We start from the raw sequence: 22,197 nt of genomic DNA, 5'->3' as shown, positions 1-22,197 counted from the left end.
TCCGATTAAATAATAATATTAATCTCTATTGCCGTAAATCATATAAAGTACAACTTGCGGTAAACAAATACAAATTAATTTACAACAGACTATATCATAAAATATAATATAGAATATTTTATTTTTTTCAAAACGATAGGGCTGCTCAAGACCATATAAATCAGATTGAGTCAACAATAGGACATTCAACGGGATATATAATCTCAGTATACTATATATTATATCATCACAAGCCTCATTAAGAACCAGAGCCAAAATTTAAAAAAAAAAACGGAAACCAAATATATAAAAAGTTTTAGTTCAGAATCCCTTGGCCTCATTCCACTTGACCGTTTAAAAAAGTTATCATAAAGTACACCAAAGAACAACACTGTATTTGAAATGTATAGCCCTATGGATAAGTAAAAACCATTAAATTGCATTTTTCCCCGTTGTTTTAAACAGGGGCGGATCCAGCCATTTCAAAAAGGGGGTTCCCAACCCAGGACAAAGAGAGGGGTTCCAACTATACCCCATTCAAATGCATTGACCCCCCCCATTATATATATATATGTATATACATATCGAGGGACATCAATCCAGAATCAAAAGAAAAAGAAACCATTGAATGTTGTGCAAAGACACTTAAATGAATGTTCTGTGTGTGTTTTGAGCTGTTACATAATAAATCAGACTTATCGATTTTGAATGTGGTTTATAGATTGAAATGAAGCCATTTGAATCTATTTGAATTGCCGCAAACCCGCTGGTTTTAATCTTTATCACGACTATCACAAATTCTGTCCCTTACAAATCATCTGCTAATATTAAACTGCAGATTTATAATTATCATATATAAGTATTTTCCATTGACAATTCGGTCAACCTAACCCATATAACTAGCGGTAATTGATTCATTTCCGAAACGAAAAGCTGTTTGATTGTCAGTTTTGGAGGCGGAGCTTAACTGAAAGATTGATCTGGCTCGTGTCCAACGGAAATTTACCACAAATATAAGAAGGCACATGTTTTCTGTTTACAGTCAATCGGATCTTTTATTAGAAGCAATACACATCGTTTTATAATATTAAGAAATTGCAGAAGAAATTTTAAAGGATATTTGAAGTGAACAAAAAAAAGGTAAGGATACAAATATATAAAACATTGGACATTTATCATTGTCATTTTTTAATTGATATTTTTAAATAACTACATTATTTATTTTATTTGTATAGTTTAATAATTGTAGCAATCGCTATTTCTTTGTGGTTGAAAGATTGAATGGTGCTTGCTTAACCGGTATATATACATATTTTTTTATGCATAATCTGCAACAATGCGGAAATACGAATTCTGCATTTTTGCTACAGCTGGTAAAAATAAGTCTGTTTATCAACAAAAATTAAATCTGAATTTCAAATTAGTTTTAATGAAACTTGATTTTTTTTATCTGAAACGAATTGCATTATCATGATTATTGACACACAGCTTTAAGCAAAATATTTTCAAATCTAAATATTTTTCATTCGTAAATGTTTAAAAAAATAATTCTTCAATATTTTTTGTTGATTACAATACATTCAGAGATGTATACACTGCATTTAACATTTAATATCTATGTACACATATTGATGCCGATGATAAGTTTTTTTTTGCTAATGTGCAATAATTATGTATGTCATCAGAATCAAGGTTATGATAGTTTTTTTCTGACTCACAAACAAAACCGACCTGAATGAGGTCAAATCAATGTTAGTCGGTAAATCCATCATAGACGGTTTCCATTAGAAATTTCTAGATCATTCGGGATCATTCATATCTGGTCCAATGGTTTTCTATAGTCGAAGGTTTTTCCCATTGACAACGATCTATTTAAAGATTTAAATTGCAATGCACTTTATTTTTATTTACTTTTGGCAAAGATCCAACCGGGGTATTAAAGCTGCTAGGGATTATTTCTTAATGACAAGGATCCAGTTTTAACCGCTTTTTCCAAAAATTTCCATCTTTGATACAATGATTGCCATTATTGGCTCTATAAATAGCAACCTTGCAAGACGTATTGTAATACGGAAGTATTCTGACATTCTTTGGATTCTTTTGTCTTTGATAGTATAGGTACGTGTAATTTCAAATTTTTTGAAGCGTATCATTGCTTTATGATATTTATTGCGTCATTTAGGTAATTGATATTTTCTTGCGGTTAACCAGGAAATATTTTCAATGAATGGGTACATATATTGTGTTGTATCTGCTGTATGTGTTTAACATTTGTCGACATTTTTGTTTACTTAATTAGTTGATTGTTGAATTACTTGTGTTCAAATTTCTCTCTATGTTATGCATAATCGAGTGTGCCTTCAAATTCGGTAACACTATAATTATCGTTAGTATTTATTGCTATTGTTCTTTTGAAGTTCCTTTGCATATAATAATCAATTTTAATTTTCTATTTTCAGTTAAAGGATATGTTGCTAGAACGAGACCTAGGGAAACTCTATAGTCTACCCATGGTGGAGAGTCTTGATACCGGACGTCACGTGATCATAGATGCCATGACAGACAAGCAGTTGGCAGAAACGTACGATATGATACAAGACGCTGCAGCTCACGGAAGTGGATTCGGAATAGATGAATTTATAAATGAGAAAAACTTTAGACAAGAAATACATGACAGTCATTGCTTTGCAATAATCTGTAAAGAAAGTTGTGACTTGATAGGAGGAATAATTCTTGCAAACAGTAAATTTTATCGAGGTGCTTCGACCATGGTAGATCCGTTTATCATTATCAAACGAACCGAAAGGGGCCAGAGGTTAGGAGAATTTGCTATGAAAAGAGCAATTCAATTTTCACAGCAATTAGGATATGTCGGAATGTATGTTGACACATTTTCAAACAATACTGGAATGTTGAAAATCTTGCAGAAGATTGGTGGTTTTACCCAAGTTGGATTTTTGCCAGTTGGTGGCCGATTACAAAGTGGAAAACTCATCGGTTCCATAATCTTTTATCGAGACCTCGCGGAAGTATCATGTGACTTGGAGAATTTATCAGAATATGGAGCAGATGAACTTGCAGACATTTCAGAAGACGACAACCTGGAAAATATCAATCCTGTAGATTTGAACCTCACATGACTTTAAACAGTGGACTTTCTGTCGGTTCACGAATACTACCGCTTTTAGTGGTTATACCGGTTTTGTAAATACGACAATGTCATATTAAAACCGACATTTAGACTTTAAATTACAACCGAAGGTCTAAAATCGAAATGCAAGTTCGCCTTGCCACGATAGTATACATAGAGATATAGGAGAAAGAATATTTTCCAACCAACTCTGTAAAATAGAAAATACCGAACCAGCTCGCTGCTGTGACAATCTAATCATAGCTTAATATGTAATATATGTAAAGAACAAACTACATGTTGAAAATTGTTGCAGTTGTCACGTGACAGTGCATTTAGTGTATATATTACATAATATGTAATTACATAGAATCAGTTCATGATAGCAACTAGATCAAATAAATCATGACATTCTATACAATTTTTGTTTGTTTATTTATTGTTATTTGAAAAAAGTCGATAAGGTAAAGTCTTAAATTCTACCAGACAAGTATTTGAAACGGTAGGGTTTCTCACACTAATCATCACTATTTGCCTCTATATACATAATATGTTGTATGATTGCCAATGAGAAAACTTCCTGCTAGAAATGAAAGGATGGATAAGTGACAGATAAGTTAGCAATTATATGTGACCTTAAGGCCTTTAACAATGAGCAAAACCCTTGCTACATAACAAGCTTCCTTTTCTTCCTGTTAAAAAAGTATTTGTATGAAAAGCAACACACCGAATGCTACTAATGGCGCAGAAATTTTTTGTTTACCTTTCCGTAGTACATGTAGTACCTTAATTCACTTTCGCTTTTTCTGTGGTGTGGTGTGTGTTGACATGGGTGACAGGTCTTGAGTGTACGAAAATTGTCTTGCTTTTGACGGATTGGTTTTGTTTTATTTCCTTCTTCGACGTATTATCTTGATTACCTCTTTAACATGTTGGAAGATTTTCATTTCTCTCGGACAAAACACAAGAGCATCTTTTCACCGACATTCATGCACAAAACTGCTACAAATTTTCATATTTTTCCTAAACCATATTTACAATGATTTAACATATTTGCATGGTCAAAAGTTACATGTGTAGTTATCAAACTATTGAAACTGAAATATACAAGTCATGTCCAACGGTAGCTGATGGTGCAGATGTAAAGTTTTGAATTATAAAAGAAAAACAAAACATAAAAAAAAACCTGACGCTGTGTTGATAGGTTACTTCCACAGATTTCAAAATGATTACACAAGAAAAATATATTGAAACATATGCTTTCTTTATAAGAAAAAGTATTATGAAATCACACCGTACGCTCAAAATTACACAATTAAACCATAGGTTCTGCAAGCGAAGATTATAAAACTTTTGAAGGCAAGCATACAAACAAGCAAACACACAAAAGGACTCGATCGTCGAAAGCCTTTGATTAATTACGAAAGGTGTCGTCAGTAGTTGTGTAGAAAGTATAAATTGTATGGTGAAAATTGGCCAAATTAAAGTAGACTGAATACCAAATTAAACTCCAAAAACGAAAAAAAGATCGTGATGGTATCCTTTAATGCTGAGCTCATTTTGTACTTTTGATAAGGCTACATTGTCCGACCCCAACAATTTATCTTGTTTCTATACCTGTGACATCTTATCTCCAACCAACCCCCTTTTCTATTTTTTTACAGTTTCTTTTCTTGCTATTTTATCCAATTCCATATTTCAGCCGCGGTATAAGAAAACCTCTGTGATGCAGGGGTGTAAATACACCAACAGTAAAGCAATCAATGAATCAAAGCAGATAACAAAAGCTTAAAAAGATTATGGTTGACAGTAAAAACTCTCACCGAGAATGAAGTCAATTATTCTGTTATGAGGGTATAGATGGGGTATATATGCAAAATAAAGCGTCAAAACAATAAAAAATAGAGAAAAATAGGATAAAAAATGAAGCATAGATAATAAGGAGATAGAAAGAAAAAAACAAAGTGAAAATAAAATATAGAAAAATGGCCTAAAAAAATCAAAGATAACAAAAATGAAGCTCCCCCTCCACCTTACATACCCTCAATAATCTCTTGTTGCACCCGGATGCACTGATTCATCATACAAGCATATGCAAATTAGCTGTTTAATAAACCTATCGGTGTAGTCAAAACATATCAAATTCAAGGCAACCGCTTATTAAATGGAACGCGTACGTAACCCAATACTTTTTATAAATAATAAACAAGGCCTGTTTACATATCAAGTGGCTGTGCCCTATTTAAATAAGTATGACAATTTTCAAGTATAAACTGAAGTAGTTTTCCATCGGATGATTCTATAAATAAAATAAACTGATGAAGTTACAAATAGCACAGGCATATTTTCGATGATACTTGTGATCAAAACCAAAACAATATTTTATAAACTTTTTTGTATATAATATATGCTCAGACTATCCACATGTATTCATGTACTTGTCCCGAGGCGAATTAAGGGGGGTTGGGGCCCGGGTTCCCCTTTTGAGAAAAAAACAATTGGTTGCTTAAAGAGGGATTCACTGAAGCGTGACGAGATCGGGTCCCCTCTTAGGCATCCAGTGGGCCCCCACTTATGAAAATTTCTGGAACCGCAACTGTACTTGTCCGTATACACAAAGTTCGTCATTCATTTCCCTGAGTTTATCTAGGGGTGGACGAACATAGGAATTTTAAAAAAGGTGAGTCGTATTTCTTAAACGTTAGAAATACTACCGTGAAGAGCGAACCGAATAATTTTTGGATTATTCTATACTTATACGTGAGATTTCCAAATTTTAAGGGGGGGGGGGGGGGCAAATGGGGGACGTTAATTTGGCACAACCTTTACTCCCAATCCTGATCTGCGACGGATTTCTGAATGATCATGAAGGTAATTTAGTCTTGCTGGCAGATCTAAAAAATGTCTGTGGCAGTCTTTGTCAAATTCATATATGATAAACCTTACATCTATCATCGAAATATATAGCTTAGAATATTGTACAGATGTCTGTGACTTGTGCACGGGACGAACAATTGATTTCTACAAAAACGGGGGGTATCTACAATGAAACATTTACACTTTGGTAAAAACATTGTAGTAAACAAGGACTGCTTACATGTACATATATAAAGTGACTAAATTCCGAATGGGATCCTATTTTAGATATAAGACAATGTATGCAGTAGTTTTCCATTGTATGATTGTTGCTTAAAAACTAGATCAAATGACTATATATATAGAATAAATTGATGAATGTTTAAGGTCAAGTTACAAATAGGACAACCAAATGTTGTAATACTGTGAACAAGACCAGGTCAAATATGCAATATTTTATAACCATTTATGTCATATGAAATGTAAACCCCCCTACTATCCACTGTAACATATATGTACAAGTACCTGTCTGTATTCAAGTATAACAAAAAGTTATGATTGGGTATACTTTTCTTATGAAAAGGAGTGATGGTGTTTTTCCAAAAGAAAACAATGCCGTGTGGAACATGCCGAAATTTGTATGCACGTGTATTTTCCATAAAAAAACATATAAATCGTGATTAACGTGATATTTTGAAAAAAAAATATTGGATATAAAAAAAAGGGGAGGGGAGGCGGTACGTCATTGACATCCTATTCTAGATCCGCCGCGGATATCTGAATGATTCGGTCAGTAAGGCAATTTAGTGAGGATCGGTTTCAGATCTATCATGTCTATGGTTGTCTCTCTCTGAAATTCAATTGAAATTTTGTATCACTCAAAGAGATATTGAGAGATTTGAGAATTGTTGAAACCAAGATTCATTTCTGTTAATTAATGGACGTCCGTTTGATTTTCGAAAAAAAAGAAAGGATTTTGAAATTGAATTACTCGACATGTTGGCCTGTTAAACCAGAAAAAGAAACTTTGACAAGACAGGACGAGACGAACACAAATATTCTGCAACACAATATGCAGGTTTTACCACTGTCCCAGGTTAGGAATGGGTTTAGGATCTACTAACATGTTTTAACCTGTCACATTCTGTATGCATGTGCTTGGCATAAGTCAGGAACCTGTAATTCAGTGGTTGTCGTTAGTTGGTGTATTCCAAAATTGGTTTTCGTTCATTTGTTTTTGGTACATAAATTAGGCCGTCAGTTTTCTAATTTGGATTGTTTTACATTTGTCATTTCGGAGCCTATTATAGCTGACTAAGTCGTGTGGGCCTTGTTCCCTGCAAGCAGTTACCTATATATGTTTATTTCTGTGTCATGTGCTCTCTTGTGGAGAGTTGTCTCGTAGGCAATCATACCACATCTTCTTTTTTTATAATCAAGTGTGTGCAATTGTTTTACCGCAGACAAAGAAATTATCAATCCCCCCAGAAAATCCAATACATGTGTCGGATGACAGTATCTTTGCCCCAATAACACTTTTATTTTATTTATTTGATCTTTTAACAGTCTTTATCACATTTCTTTTTAAAAGTCTTCCTTGTTTTGATGCAGATATACAATATATCGTGTTGCGCCTCTTTATCACATTTCTTTTTTAAAGTCTTCCTTGTTTTGATGCAGATATACAATTTACCATGTAGAGCCTCGTTTATAACCTAAATCTTCCTGGTTGATAAAAGTACGTGGGTTGAATCTATTGACGCTGTAAAGGAAACTTTAATTAAGTAGTACTTTATGTGACAAAACTCTCTATTGATCAGCTGTATAATAGAAACTGAACAGGGAAGACCTACTTGTAATCGGCCATTAAATCGATTGAGCTGATATATGTTACAGTCAGTCAGCTTTGAACGTTTTCCATTTTGTTTACCTTTTTTTGTATTGAAATCGGTTAAGTAGGTTTACGTTAGGCTGTAGGGATGTTTTTGTGAGAATGACCAGATACTATGAGGATCATCTGATTTGGTAATGAATCAAATTGCTTGCTTGACAGGAACTTATTTTCCAGTAAATTTTCTTCACCAAGACCGAATTCAAATAAATAATATGGGGGTACACAATGTATTCATATATTGTATACTTAAATGAAAGAGCCTCCAAACAACACACACAAACAAATCTTGTATATAAGTTTTCCTTTCAAAACTTTTAGGATCTTTCTTTAAAATCTTACTTCTATTGATTGTCGGTTGTTTAACGAACAGTGGCAATTATTACATGCGTTTTTTGAATTTCATTAGAATATGACTGTCCATTAGATAGGGACAGCGATTTTTCATTGCAACATACCACTTATGAACCCTTAAAGAGTTGTTGCAGTGGTTCTTTACATGCAACGTGCATGTTTCAGAGACGTTTGAATTTATGTCCCTATTGTGTCCGGACGTTGCTGTGTACTTTTACATCCCAAAAGGCCAAACGAACTTTGACAAAGGTTTAGCTGTTGGTATGGAGAAAGCCAAAGTGACCATATTTCTATTCCTGTTACCATTGGGGAGAATCGTACTTTACTGATAATTGAATACGCATGCATATGTATAATTATAATAGAACAAGTTTACTGATGAACAAATGATAGTGGCAGCTATGTTTTGGTTTAAAATGTAAAAACTGTCATGGCGACATAATACATCGAATACAAGCTTTTTTTCATAGTAAAAATCCTTTTATATACGGTTATATATATTTTACTGTATATTGACGATTACTTTTTTTTTTAAAGTACTTTCGTTTTTGGATTGGCTTCCTGAACTGTCACCTACTCATTAAGAGAAAGGACAAATATTTGCTTTGCACTTATGATTAAATTTTACTTATTCATTATATACAAAATTAAAACGGGTTGAATTTGTAAGCATATTCTTTAAACGTTTACTTATACAAATATGCAGAAAACACTTTGACCGTATAAAATATTAATCTAATTGATGTGATTATATAGTTGGTAACCTTCCAGATATATTAAGTAAATATTCATTCACAAAAGAACGCGAACGATTAATGATAGCTGAAAATTTTCTGAAGAAAAACAGTAAGCAGAAACTTCAGTGTTTACCTTTTTGGCAGCTATCCATCTAAGCACTCCCCGTTTAATTGCAAAACGTGGGTTGATAATAATTACAATTTGTTAAAATACACGAACCATTCTGATAAAAACAAACTGAATTTTATGAATAGTTAATTGGGCATGGCTTGTAAAATGATATGAGGATATTTATATCGTTTATTTTTTGAAAATAACAATTACGACAAATGCTGACGAGTATAGAAAAGTATTGAACTTGAATGGAATAGTATATTGCGTTATTTGTTTTGAAGATATTTTTTCAAGGGAGACTGATTTCGATAAGAAACATGAAATTTCAAATATTTGATAATGCTTTGCTGATGGTGCTAACTTTCAGGTATAATTGATAATTTTCTTGTAAGTTAAAAGTTATTGAAAACTTGTCATATTTTACCATACGAATAAGGAGATGTGGTATGATTGCCAGTTAGACAACTATCCATCTACGTACAAATGAAGAACGATCGGATGAATTGCGGTTAGTGCGTTTTAATTAAAAAGTTGTACTTTCAAAATTAACAGGCAGAATACCGGAGTTTTTTTTTTAAAAAGTGCACACATTTGCACTTAAAGAATAAATATAAAAGCGTGCTTGATGAATAAACGAAACTCTACCTTACAGACGCCCTTATAGACACTTCAAGTGTGAAATGTGGCATGAGCGAGCTTAGTATACATTTAAATCCGTTTTGGATGAAAGATGGAAACTTTAGCTTGTCTTTACATACAATCATTTTGTTTTACAAGAAAGAAGAAAATTACCCATACAGACATTACAGCTTTTTTTGAAGAATCATTAGTAGATACAATTTGCATGGCTGAACAAAGACTTTTAGCGTTCTTCGTGAAAGAATAAAACGCATCCCCTCGCAGACACTTAAATCATTGGACTAAAAACGGCCTTTTAGTCAAGTTAAGTGCTCCTGGTGACTGAATCGAAGTCACCAATTCAGACGTTAGAAGCGCTCTTGACGAGTGAACTAAATTAGTCCCTACAAAATGTAGTACTTGCAAAGCAAACAATGAACCAGAAGTTTATGATATATCTGGTTACCAAAAAGGAGAAAAACATACTACAGACAATTTCCAGTGTAACTTTCATTAAAACCTTGTTTGCCAACTGTGTAATTCTTGAACATTTTTAAATAAAGTTTTAGAAAAATGTGAAATCACCCCTTTTTTTCCACAAACAATTGCGGTATGCAGTTTGTTGCTATCGCAGGGTGTGGCTTTTGATTTTTGTGATACTGCAATCCGGAAAGGACGAACGCATTTAATTCTTAATATTAAATAACGATAAATGTACAACTCTTTTGGATATAATTATTAAGTAAAAGAAAGAAAAAGTAAAGTTTAACGGGCTAAATGGTTATGGCACTTAAGGTGGTTGGTACCTAACACTACAGGGAGATAACTATGTAAAGTCAGCTAAACGTTTTAATTACGTTGTGTTGTAAAAAGGATATCAAGCTTCTCAATGATCAAAATTTGTGTGTGTCAAACTGCTATATAACCAGTGTAATTTTTCTGACAAAACGGTTGGTTCAAAATTTTTGAAACTTTTATATTTTTGTACAAGGATCGAAGTAAGTACTTTGACAAAATTTTCTGAAAATTTAACTAGCCAAATTAATTTTAGTGAAAGTGTTGGGTACCACCTTAAGATAACACAGAAGATTCCGAAAAATATGAAGTTATAAAAAACACTGAAAATCCATAATAAATTAATGTTGTTTAATTTCATTTTGTACAATGATGATGCTGCATCATTCTTTACACATCCCGACTTAACCTTTTCTTATGTATAAACGCTGCCTGCTATATCGCTTTCCAACTCTCTTCACCGATATATTTAATATAGAATAAAGCCGGTGAAATCAATTGCGGTTGTGAAACTCAGTTAAGGTTACTATTTAACGACCCAACACAGGCTGAAATCAAAGGCTGTTCGTTTCAAACTTCAATTTGTATATTGTATATGGAGTTTCTGATGTTTCTAAATATCTATTAAAAGCTGAGTTCAATCAGATAAAAAGGAAATTAAATTTACCAACTCGAAGCATAAATAAAGATCCATTGGCAAATTTCCAAAACGGTTTTGCAGTTCTATGCCTATTTGAAATTCAGTTAAATGTCTTTTTCTTCTTTTAATATTAAAACTGATAATGCTTTGTTGATTTTGCATTTCGTTATATAATAGTACAGACAAGTTATGTAATTCTACAACAAATACAGTCACTTAAATTTGATTTCTTAAGTGTATAGCTGACACGGTTGCGATCAAAATTCATTCTTTCATATGATGAGGACATAATCTTTCGATTAGATAAATTGAAGTGTGGAGCAGTTTTGTCAGTAATTTGTAAATTTATGTTGATCATTGTGTTTTTGCTAAATTTCTTCTTTTTCCATTTCTATCATCGGACTTGGCTCTTTTTAACTGAATTTAACTGTGCATATTGCTGTTTTCTTGTTTAGCATTCCACATGGCCTACATATATAAGGGATGACCGAATCTCACAAGACTTGTTTAAAACAGGGCAAGTTAAGAACCTCTGGCTTTTGGTCAGTTTTGTGTATTTAGTATATTTTGGAGTTCAGTGTGGCGTATATTTCGCTGAACTAGTATATATTGTTGTGAAGAAGACAGCTGTACTCTGGAATTTCTCTCAGCCTTCAATACCCATCCAATACCATTGGTGGCCTTGGACTGTTTTCTGCTTTGTGGTCGCATTTTTCTCAATTTTACACATTCCCTTTTCCATATTCAATTGTATTGTATTAAAAGTATCTTTAAAATATGTTATTCTTTTAAAATCGCAGCGATTCTAGAATCAAATAATGTTATCAAAAATGTTTCAGGTCCGCTCAAAATGAGGAAGTGTCATGCAATGTCCTTATATATCAATTGTTATGGTATATAACTCATCAATATCTATAATACTAAAATTACGAGGTCCAATTTGTCAGCCGTCATCACGTAAAAACGACGAATCAAAGAATTCAACTTTATATACAACTAATTTAGTACAAAGGTGTAGATTAAAAATTACACCACTCCAGGCCCCTTTGTTTTCCACGTAATAAATATTGTCAACAATTAAGAAGTTCCGGGTCGAGTCCGATACCGATACCAATAGTATATTCACCTGTTACCTATTACCTTATCTGTGCGTTCCGCATCTGACAGGTGCACCACCAAACGGTGTATTCAGGATTAATATGCTATATACACGGGTCATAATCACAGGGCTGACACTACTAAATTGTCAAATGTTTACCTATTGAAGTATTTTAATCAGTAAGACTTTCTAAGATAACAATACGAATACTAAAAATCTGGACTAAAAATAAGGCATATAGGTACAGTTTTCAGTTTGTTAGCGGGCATGACGTAAAACAGCGAATCAAAGAATTTAACTTTATTTATAACTATTAATATAGGACAATGCTGTTGATTAAAAAATACTCCATTCCAGGACCTTTTGTTTTCAAAATAATTAATATTACCAATAATTGATAAGTTCCAGTTCGACGGGTTCAAACAGAAAGATTTGAAAGCAGAGAAAACTGTGTATCTTACAATCGGCATGACTTTATCAGATGACAATACTAATACTAAAATAAGGCTTGCGCATAGTTATATACTTTAATTCAGTCACGGACCCGCGATATCACGGGTGAGTTCTAGTATTAATTAAAAAGTGCAATACCTGCATGACCTTGTTTAACATATCATATCTTTTCAAAAACAATTTAGATTTCCTTATCTCAATCCCATTCGATTTACTTTACAGAACATACATTATTAGTTTATTGTTTTGTCCCTGAATATGCATAAAAATTCCCATCTGGACGGTCAATGAACAAAACAAACTAATAACAAACCAATAACGGGTCATGATAAATCACTATCGGAATGCTGATAAAACTACGTTTATCAAGGGTAAACGTTTTTATCACAATAACAAGGTACTTAAAGGAACATTTCAAAACAAAAGTATGCTGCAGGAACAAAACAAAATCCATAATGACAAATACAAGACAATGAACTGGTCAAAAAAAGAATCATTAAGTATGATTAACGAGAAAATGTAATTATTGCTATTGTATATATGTTTATTTCAAGTCAGGAATATGACAGTTCTTGTCCATTCGTTTTTGATACGTTTTGTTATTTGATTTTGCCATGTGATTATGGACGTTCCAAATTGATTTTCCTCTAAGTTCAGTATTTTTGTGATTTTACTTTTTTTTTTCGATCTATGAGTTAGACTGTCCCACTTTCGCCCCTCTTTTGTGGCATGAAAATCAAACTTGGAATTACAGTGTCGAAACATACATGTACACACAAATTACTCATAAAGCTGTACTACTACATGTAGTAGTCGAACTGACAAAACAACTATGAAGTGCAAAGACACATGTATATGAACTGAGTAATCTTTTGTGATCGCGTATGCGCAATTAATTTTCCCTATACTTTCGGAAGCATTCAATGTGTACATAGAGTAGGGGACAACGCTTTAATGAAGTTGCAATTCCAGATGAATCGCACGTGTTTTCCATGTCAAGCTATTTTTTTATATATCAAATTCGTCTGAGACTTACTGATGTTGCATTATAAGATATATTAAACCTCTGGTTTTAAACAATTCTTTTGGAGAAAAAAGACACACTTATATGTACTTTATCTTATTTCTCTTGAAATTAAACACATATTTCTTTCTATCTCATAATCATTTATCCCCAATAAATCTTATAAAAAGGATTTCGTATTGGTTTTTGGTAAGTTGTAATTCAATTATATATATATATCAAAGTTTTCTGTAATATGCTGCTCCTTAGTATTTTACCTGCCGACTTTCAAAACGGAAGGACAATTGTGTCTACAACGTTAACATGTGTATGTTTAAATTATCAGGCAGTTCGGTACCATTTCTGATCGAGTCATTTAGTTCTATATGCTGTTCGTTCTGTCTGTTCAATGGTTTTCAGTCAATTAAGTTATTTCTACGTGACGAGTGTACCGTTCATGAAATATACTCCAAAGTACAGCTGCTAATTTTAAGGATGCATGCAATATAAGTACGTCGGAACTTGTATTAATCTTATAAGCGTGCATTTTTGAATAAGTCTAGTTTTACCATAATCTGTTTTGTAATTGCATATACTATACTGATATCATATATTCAATTTTTAGATGATATAACTAATTTGTGTTGCTAGCTCATGTAATGGATCTTTCATAATAAAATTAAAGGCTCAATATTAAATAATTCTTTATTTGCAAAACAAACAAAAAACAAATTTGGTTATGGCAAAAACATAGACAAAACAAACATAATGAAAACTCGACAATATTATACTAGATATGATAAAAACAGTTATTGGACTCCCTTCCTCAGTTTTAATGACTCTTTAATAAAAGAAACAACTGCTTTTACATCATGTGGTGTTCTTGGATTTAGTATATAATCACGAGTTTATCAGTAAAATTAAGTGTATCAAAAATTACATATTTTTGATTAAAAGTAATAAAATATATGTTTCAGCTACAGCAAACGGGGAATTAATATGTTGTTGTTATCCGCTTGACTTTAGTACGTTAATTGTTGGCTTTTGTGTGTTGAGAGGATGCGGTTGTTCTTTAAACCTAGGACGATATAATATACGGATGTTATAATTGCTAATCGAATCGCAAATGTGAGTAGGAACAGAGCAGTCAGTCAAAATGTTAAACTCTTAAAAAAAGTAGTCTTTTGTTGACTGTTGCCCTCAGAACTAGCATGTCAATCGTTCGATTTACCTGTTCACTTTGTGCAAAGATACACCAACTACATATTCTTTTGCTAAACAAAATTGTCTATATGCAATTATACTAGTTTTTGGTGGGATTCGTGTTGTTTATTCTTAAGTTTTCTATGTTGTGTCATGTGTACTATTGTTTTTCTGTTTGTCTTTTCCATTTTTTGGCCATGGCCATGGCGTTGTCAGTTTGTTTTAGATTTATGAGTTTGACTGTCCCTTTGGTATCTTTCGTCCCTCTTTTATCAATCCATCAACATTTAACAAACTCTGTTTCTAACCGGTTCTTAAGTGTAAACCCTGTATGTTTTATTGTTATCAAATTCACTGATATATTCTAAGTAGACGTCTAGAGCAAACAATTTAAAACCGTGAAATTTCCACAAACGTAGGATGAAACAATGCAGACATTAAATTCTGTCTATTCTTAAAATAAATAACACGAAAAATCAATTATGATCATAATGAAACTGAAGTAAAAGAAATAATATAGACCACAAAGCTGTTCTGTATATATCTTATAATTGTATTTAGGTCATTTAATAAAGTTTAACAAAACAAATTCAAAATTGAATTTTAATCATTCACAAATAAAGATAGTATTACCCACTCGACGCAATTAAATATCAGATTTGACCCATTTCAGACACTATCGCACACTGACTGTTTGAACTTACTATGTTAAATGATTTTCTTATTGAATAATTGAAACAATTTGTGCTGTTGATCCATTATATTCATCTGATTTTTCACATGTTAATAAACGTGGCAATGTTGTTATATTCTAGCAATCTAAATAAACAAAATTGATTCAATTAAAGAGATGTTAACATGAAATAATGATGTTTTTATATTTTGCCAGATCAAAGATGTTCCAAGGCCATAAAGTGTTTTAGAGTTAACAGAGACTGCCAAAAAGGCATATGTTTTAATGTTCGATATGATTATGGATAGGAAACAACTATTTAGTTAACCACCATCCTAACACACACAATAATTCATGAATGTAAGAACTGTGCACTTCTATATCCTAATTTTTAATTGAAAACATTTAGATCCTCCAAATTCAAATTTCTCACCATTTATTGGTCAACAAACTTTATAAATCAAGGTTTTCTGGTATTATTCCTGGCCTTCACTTTTTTCAACAATTGACACAAAAAAGAATTTCTTTTCTGCATCGTAATCATTTGTTTTTCCATCTAGCCAGTCAGTAAGCTCGAAATTACTGCTGCGTAGCGAACCTCACTATCTGTGCTGTTCGCTCTGCAATGTTTTATAGGCATGCCGTGTGAAAGAGGGACGAAAGATACCAAAGGGACAGTCAAACTCATAAATCTAAAATAAACGGACAACGCCATGGCTGAAAATGAAAAGACAAACAGACAAACAATAGTACACATGACACAACATAGAAAACTAAAGAATAAACAACACGAAACCAATCAAAAACTAGGGGTGATATCAGGTGCTCTGAAAGGGTAAGCAGATCCTGCTCCATATGTGGCACCCGTCGTGTTGCTTATGTGATAACAAATCCGGTAAATAATTTAATTAGAAAGATAGCGAAAACAATCTTAACAAAGAGGTTTTTACACTGCGAACAAGGAGGTTGGCAAGGACATTCAGATATGGTTATCAAGCCCTTAATATGGTTATCAAGCGCTTAATATGGTTATCAAATTCCTAATTAAATATGCATCAAGCATTTCTATCTGGGCGTTAAGTGAAAAAAAAATTAAAAAAAAATTTAAAGAACGGTTGCTGGTTGATCATTGCCAAAATCCTACTAAAACTACGTAAGTATCAATATTAAGTAAAAAGAGTTCATCAAGGACAAATAGAAATTATTATCTTAACAAAAAGTGCTTACAGGAACACTTTAAACAAAACTAAGCTACTAAAACAACATAAACCCATAATGTACAATAAATAAAATCCAATTGAGTTTACGAGTGCTAACCAAATTGCAAATACTAATAAGAGCAGAGCAATTAGTCAAAATGATAAAAACTAAGAAAGAGTGTTTTTTGTTGACTGTTGCCCTCTGAACTAGAACGTCAAACAATCGATTCACTTGTCTGTTTAGTACAAAGTAAAGTTAATATTGAAACACCAACTACATATTCTCTTTTTAAAAATGGTTGAAAATTTTGCCATATGCAGTTACATGTTTTATCAGTCCATCCACATTTAACAAACACCGTATTATTTGTTCTTGTAACCCTACATGCGTAATTGTTATCCCAGTCTCTTCACCGTTATATTTTTGGTAGACGGTTAGTGAAATACATGCAGATCGCAAGATTTCAATTAACGTAGCAATTAAACGAATAACACGGACGTTAATGCTGATTCCAGTCAATTCTTTGAAAAAAACCAAGTATAATGTGATATCAATTATGATCATAGCAAAGTCAAGTAAAGGAAATAACATCGAATATAAAGACTTCAATTTAACTAGGTCAGTAATTGAATCCTTGGAATATTTTATCAAAACTGAATTCACAAATGAAAATGTAATTACCTACTCGACGAAATTAAAGTTGAGATGTGACCCATTTTAAACACCATCGCACAATGACTTTTTGAACTTAATATGTTAAATGATTTCCTTATTGAATAATTGAAACAATTTGTAGTGTGTTTGAGTTCCAATTATACGTATCCATTTTTCACATGTTAATAAACGTGGCAGGGTTGATATATCATAGCAATCTAAATAAACAACATTGGTTCAATTTAAGAGATGTTCACATGAAATATTGATGTTTTTGTAACATGTTATGCTCATAGACGTTCCGAGGCCAGAACGTTTTATAAAATTATAGATTTACAACATATCTCAGTACAGTAGAAAGAAAATGAAAATTGATATAATTTACATATTCTCGTTTTAAATATGGTTGACAGATTGCCTATATGCATCTATCAATCCAACTTCTCTAGCAAACTCTGTATCTAACGTTTTCTTAGGTGTAAAAGTTGCATTGCTATCCCACTCTTTTCACCGATTAATTTTAATAGACTGCACGTTCATGCATCAGCCACTTAAGATTGTGAAACTTCAATAAACGTTACAATTAGATAAAACATATTGCTTAAATAAACGGCAGGTACGTTCAATTATGATGTAAAAATTCAAGAAAAATAACAGACTTTGATGGTCTTTCTATTTTTTACAATTGTTATAAGGTCATGTTTACAGAAGTGATTAAATATTTATTTAAAATTGAATTCAATCAACCATGAAAATAAATTACCAACTCAACGCAATTAAAAATTGCATTTGACCGATTTCCAATACTTTCATATTATATCGTTTGAACTTATGTTAAATGATTGAATACATAAAAAGAATAATAAGTGCTGTTTTGAGTTTCCATTTGGGACGCCAAACTGCTTGCATGGTTTTAAACGTGACAGGCTTGATATAATTTCGCAATCTAAATGAAATAGTATCGATGCAATTAAAGGACGTTTACCTGGAAATTAAGTCTCTATGTAATATATCTTTCCCTTGTTTCTCTTTGGAGGACCCAATCCTAGCATGTTTTTAAACGTGACGGGGTTGAAATATTTCGCAATCTAAATGAAATTGTATCGATGCAATTAAACGGATATTCACTTGATAATTAAGTGTATGTAATATATCTTGATACTAGCCGTATCGAGACCAGAAAATTTGAAAGAAATTTCAAAATCAAAAATACTTTTTTTGTTTTATTACAATTGCTCTTGAATAAGAAAAACAATGCGTATCGATAAATTTGAAGCAACATTGTATTGTTGTTTAAGTGTCTATAAGTCTTTAAGATATGTTAAGGGTTTAAAAAATGCAACGAGTCTAGAATTGAAAGGTATTGATATTTTTCATACTCTTTATATGAATCAAATATTTCTCTATCTGGACGTTGAGTTAAAAAAACAAATCATCAGTTACAAATGGAAATTGTCTTAATAAAAAGTAGTTATACGGCTCTTAAAACAAACTTTAGCTTTAGGAAAGACATGAAACCCATAATGTGATATAAATGAAAACAAATTGTTTGGAAAGGAATCATAACATACAATTAACGCGAAAATGTAATTGTAGAAAGCTTAAAAACCCTCAAACTTTCAAGGAAAGGAGATAAATACAATTTCATAATAAAGCTATATAACTAGTATAAAGAACTGCCAACACAACTGTGAAGTGCTGATGCATATGAGCTCTGGTAGTTTAACATTTAAATGCAATATCTTTTCCATTCTGTTCTATATACTTGTAATTGGTTTCGTATTATTAACAATCATTTGTAATTCAATGTTTAAGCAAGGATCTGTATTTATAAAAGGCCGTCATTATTTTACCAAATTATTCCAGATCGGATGGATAACTCTAACTTCAGCGTTAATGTTTGTTTAACATTTAATCAGTCCGCTAGGTATAGTGTCGCTCCGTAGTACATCTTACTATTTGTGCTCTTCATTCTGCTTGTCTCGTCAGTGTTTTACAGTCTTTTTGTGTCTATCTGCACTGTTCATGATATTGCTGTAGAAATGGAATACGTAATATAATAGCTGTATGTAAGGTGTAGACTAACATGATCAGTACGTGGGTGCCTAATGGGTATCACGAAATAGAGATATTCTGCAGCGTTGAATGTACTTATTGTTGTACGCTAACTTCAACTTATATAAAACTGAAAATTGAAATGGGAAATGTGTCAAAGAGACACAAATGAGTCTACAATGCAGCAGGACAAGTACTTGGAGGCGTGCTTTTCAGCTACCCCTTAACAAAAATTTGTTTTAGATCAGTGATAATGGACTTCATACTAAACTCTGAAATGTATAAATGAGACTAAAATATTATAATGATCATGTTTTATTTTGTACAATTTTAATAATGACAGTTGTTGAAGTTTGAAAACATTCATTAATTAATCATCCACAATTGAAGATAGAAACACCGACTAGACGCAATTAAATCCCAGGTTTGACCCATTTTGAACATCATCGCACAACGACTTTTCGAACTTATTTATATATTTAAATATTTTCTTATTGAATAATTGAAATTATTTGAGGTGTGTTGATTTCGCATTATACGCAATTCTTTCACATGTTAAAAAACGTGGCTTGGTTGAAATATGATCGCAATCTAAACTAATTGTATCGATGTAATTAAAGAGATGTTCACATGCAATCTAAGTAATATATCTTGCCATTAGTCGTCTCGTAGCTAGAAAGTAATTAAAATCCAAATCAATGATGTTCATTTTTTTTCATATTTCAGAAAAGCTTATGGTTTAAAAAATAACCACAAGCTTAGCAACCACCCCTGCCCTATATGTAGCCAATCGTCAAAACCAATTGGAGATAATTGTTTTAAAAAAATAAATTCAAAACAAAAGCGCAGGATAATTTTTGGACTTTACTACCCTTTAATTCATTAAGCAAACACTTAAAAAAAAAGGAAAAGCATTTATTTATGTCCATACTAAAAGTAATTATTTTTCCTTCAAACATAAATACATATGGGAAGATGTGGTATGAGTACTAGTGCCAATGAGACAGTGCACTAAGTAGAGGAACGGATTTCGTGATTACCCAGGATCCTTCATATGTATGCATGCTATGCTCGGTCAGTGAGATTGTCATTTGTCAAAATGAAAAATGGTCTTCATGTTACAATTCTTATTACCATATTATGCAATGCCATGGTTGTACCTGGTTACTCTTATGGTTACACCTGGCAGATTTATTACATCGCACACCTTTGCATAATTATATAATTATAATTAATTTTCTAGATCGCCCACATTGAAACAAATGGTTGTTGAAAAGAATGAAGCTGTGAATTTACTGAAAACTTCTGCCTTGGTAGTAATGACCCCTCAGTAATGCATTACCTAAGTATTTTAAGAGGAGAGGATTTAAGTACGAAGGAGTCTAAAGTTTGCAATGTTTACTGTCGTTCGAAGTTACTTTAGCATTGCTATTATTGATGACAAAATCAGAGATAGCAGTGCAGCCATGACTGCGTGGTAATGACCGTACTTTGACCTTTAAATGTTTGCCTTTAACACATTATGAATTGGATTGGATTTGTCTCAATGGCACTCATAACATATCTAATTATTTACGTTTAGTTAACATAATTCTTTACAGATTTCAAGATTTTACCATGTTCAGCGGCCAAACATGTAATGGACATCAGTAATTATTGCATTTGTAATGCTAGCTTTGGTTGCTTTTATGTGCGATTTAAATTTGGGAAAAAGGGAAAATCGCACTTTAAATCTGTTTTAAGTGTAGAGGAAACGGTTGAGTATTAGAGAGGTTGCAACAAATTATGCGATTAAGAAGAAATTAGGTGGGTGTAATTTGGATTCTTCACACTCAAGCATAGCTAAGAAGTGCAACTGCGATACAATTTGAATAATGCAATGTTAATAACTTGTAATCAAATAGAATCAAACATATCAATATGTGTTGTCCGACAATAGGATAGGGTCTTTACATTAGGGTTTGATCGCAAAATGTTAGTCATAAACTGAACAGATCCGATGTTAAAGTGAAGTCTGTTCACATTTGTATTCCATGTTTATGAACTTTGTTGATTGGGATTAAATGAATGTTGGCAGATAATATCTTTTTGTTATTACATCGCCATCGCACATCTCTGTAAATCATCATGTTAATTTTCTAAATTGACCATACATAACACAATTAAAGGATTGTTGAACAAAACAACAGTGTGAATGTATAGCAAACCTTACACCTTTACGTTTTTTACATAAGTACTTTATCTATATCGTAACTAAGCAGATAAGTGTGCAAGGTGATAAGTACTGAGGATATTCACGTAGTAGAGAATGTTTTGAAATAAATTCAAACGACAAAATTATTTAGCTGTGGGACGACCGTTGATGATGCTCCTGATTAATGACCATGTTGTAATTGCTTTCGTGTTTACGTTGCTGAAATTTCCGCTTTTGATATTATTGAGTAAAATAACAAAATATTCATAAACACAAAATACAAATTAGTATAGAGTCTACTTAATTCTTAATCATAATTTGTATTCTCCTATTTGAATAACATACACTTTTGGGTTCGCTCGATATCTTTTCTATTTATTCTATGTTAGCGTACACCTATTGAGAAGGTCTAACACGGTCTACATTGAACTATCGTATTCATTTTGAAGCATGAACAATGAAATTAACCATTATCTTTTAGAATCTGAAATGGTGAGGTTCGTTGTAATGTATCTCCATGGCATGTAATTGTAAACCTGATCGTTATC

At 32.3% G+C, this 22,197-nt stretch overlaps 1 protein-coding gene across 1 annotated transcript; it reads left to right on the top strand.

Moving 5' to 3' along the window:
• Positions 1-980: 980 nt before the first annotated feature.
• LOC134691023 (uncharacterized) lies at positions 981-3,530 on the top strand. The gene is made up of 2 exons (XM_063551214.1): positions 981-1,119; positions 2,439-3,530. Exon 2 carries the CDS (start codon positions 2,448-2,450, stop codon positions 3,117-3,119), a length of 672 nt encoding a protein of 223 aa, XP_063407284.1. The 5' UTR covers positions 981-1,119; positions 2,439-2,447; the 3' UTR covers positions 3,120-3,530.
• The last annotated feature ends 18,667 nt before the right edge of the window (positions 3,531-22,197 follow it).

The sequence above is a fragment of the Mytilus trossulus genome, chromosome 11, assembly GCF_036588685.1.
Source record: "Mytilus trossulus isolate FHL-02 chromosome 11, PNRI_Mtr1.1.1.hap1, whole genome shotgun sequence".
Lineage (NCBI taxonomy): Eukaryota > Metazoa > Mollusca > Bivalvia > Mytilida > Mytilidae > Mytilus > Mytilus trossulus.
This window is presented reverse-complemented; position numbering and strand designations above follow the sequence as displayed.

What these genes read in the sequence shown, in the direction of transcription:
- LOC134691023 (XM_063551214.1), top strand. Translation starts at nt 2,448, where the DNA reads ATGTTGCTAGAACGAGACCTAGGGAAACTCTATAGTCTACCCATGGTG.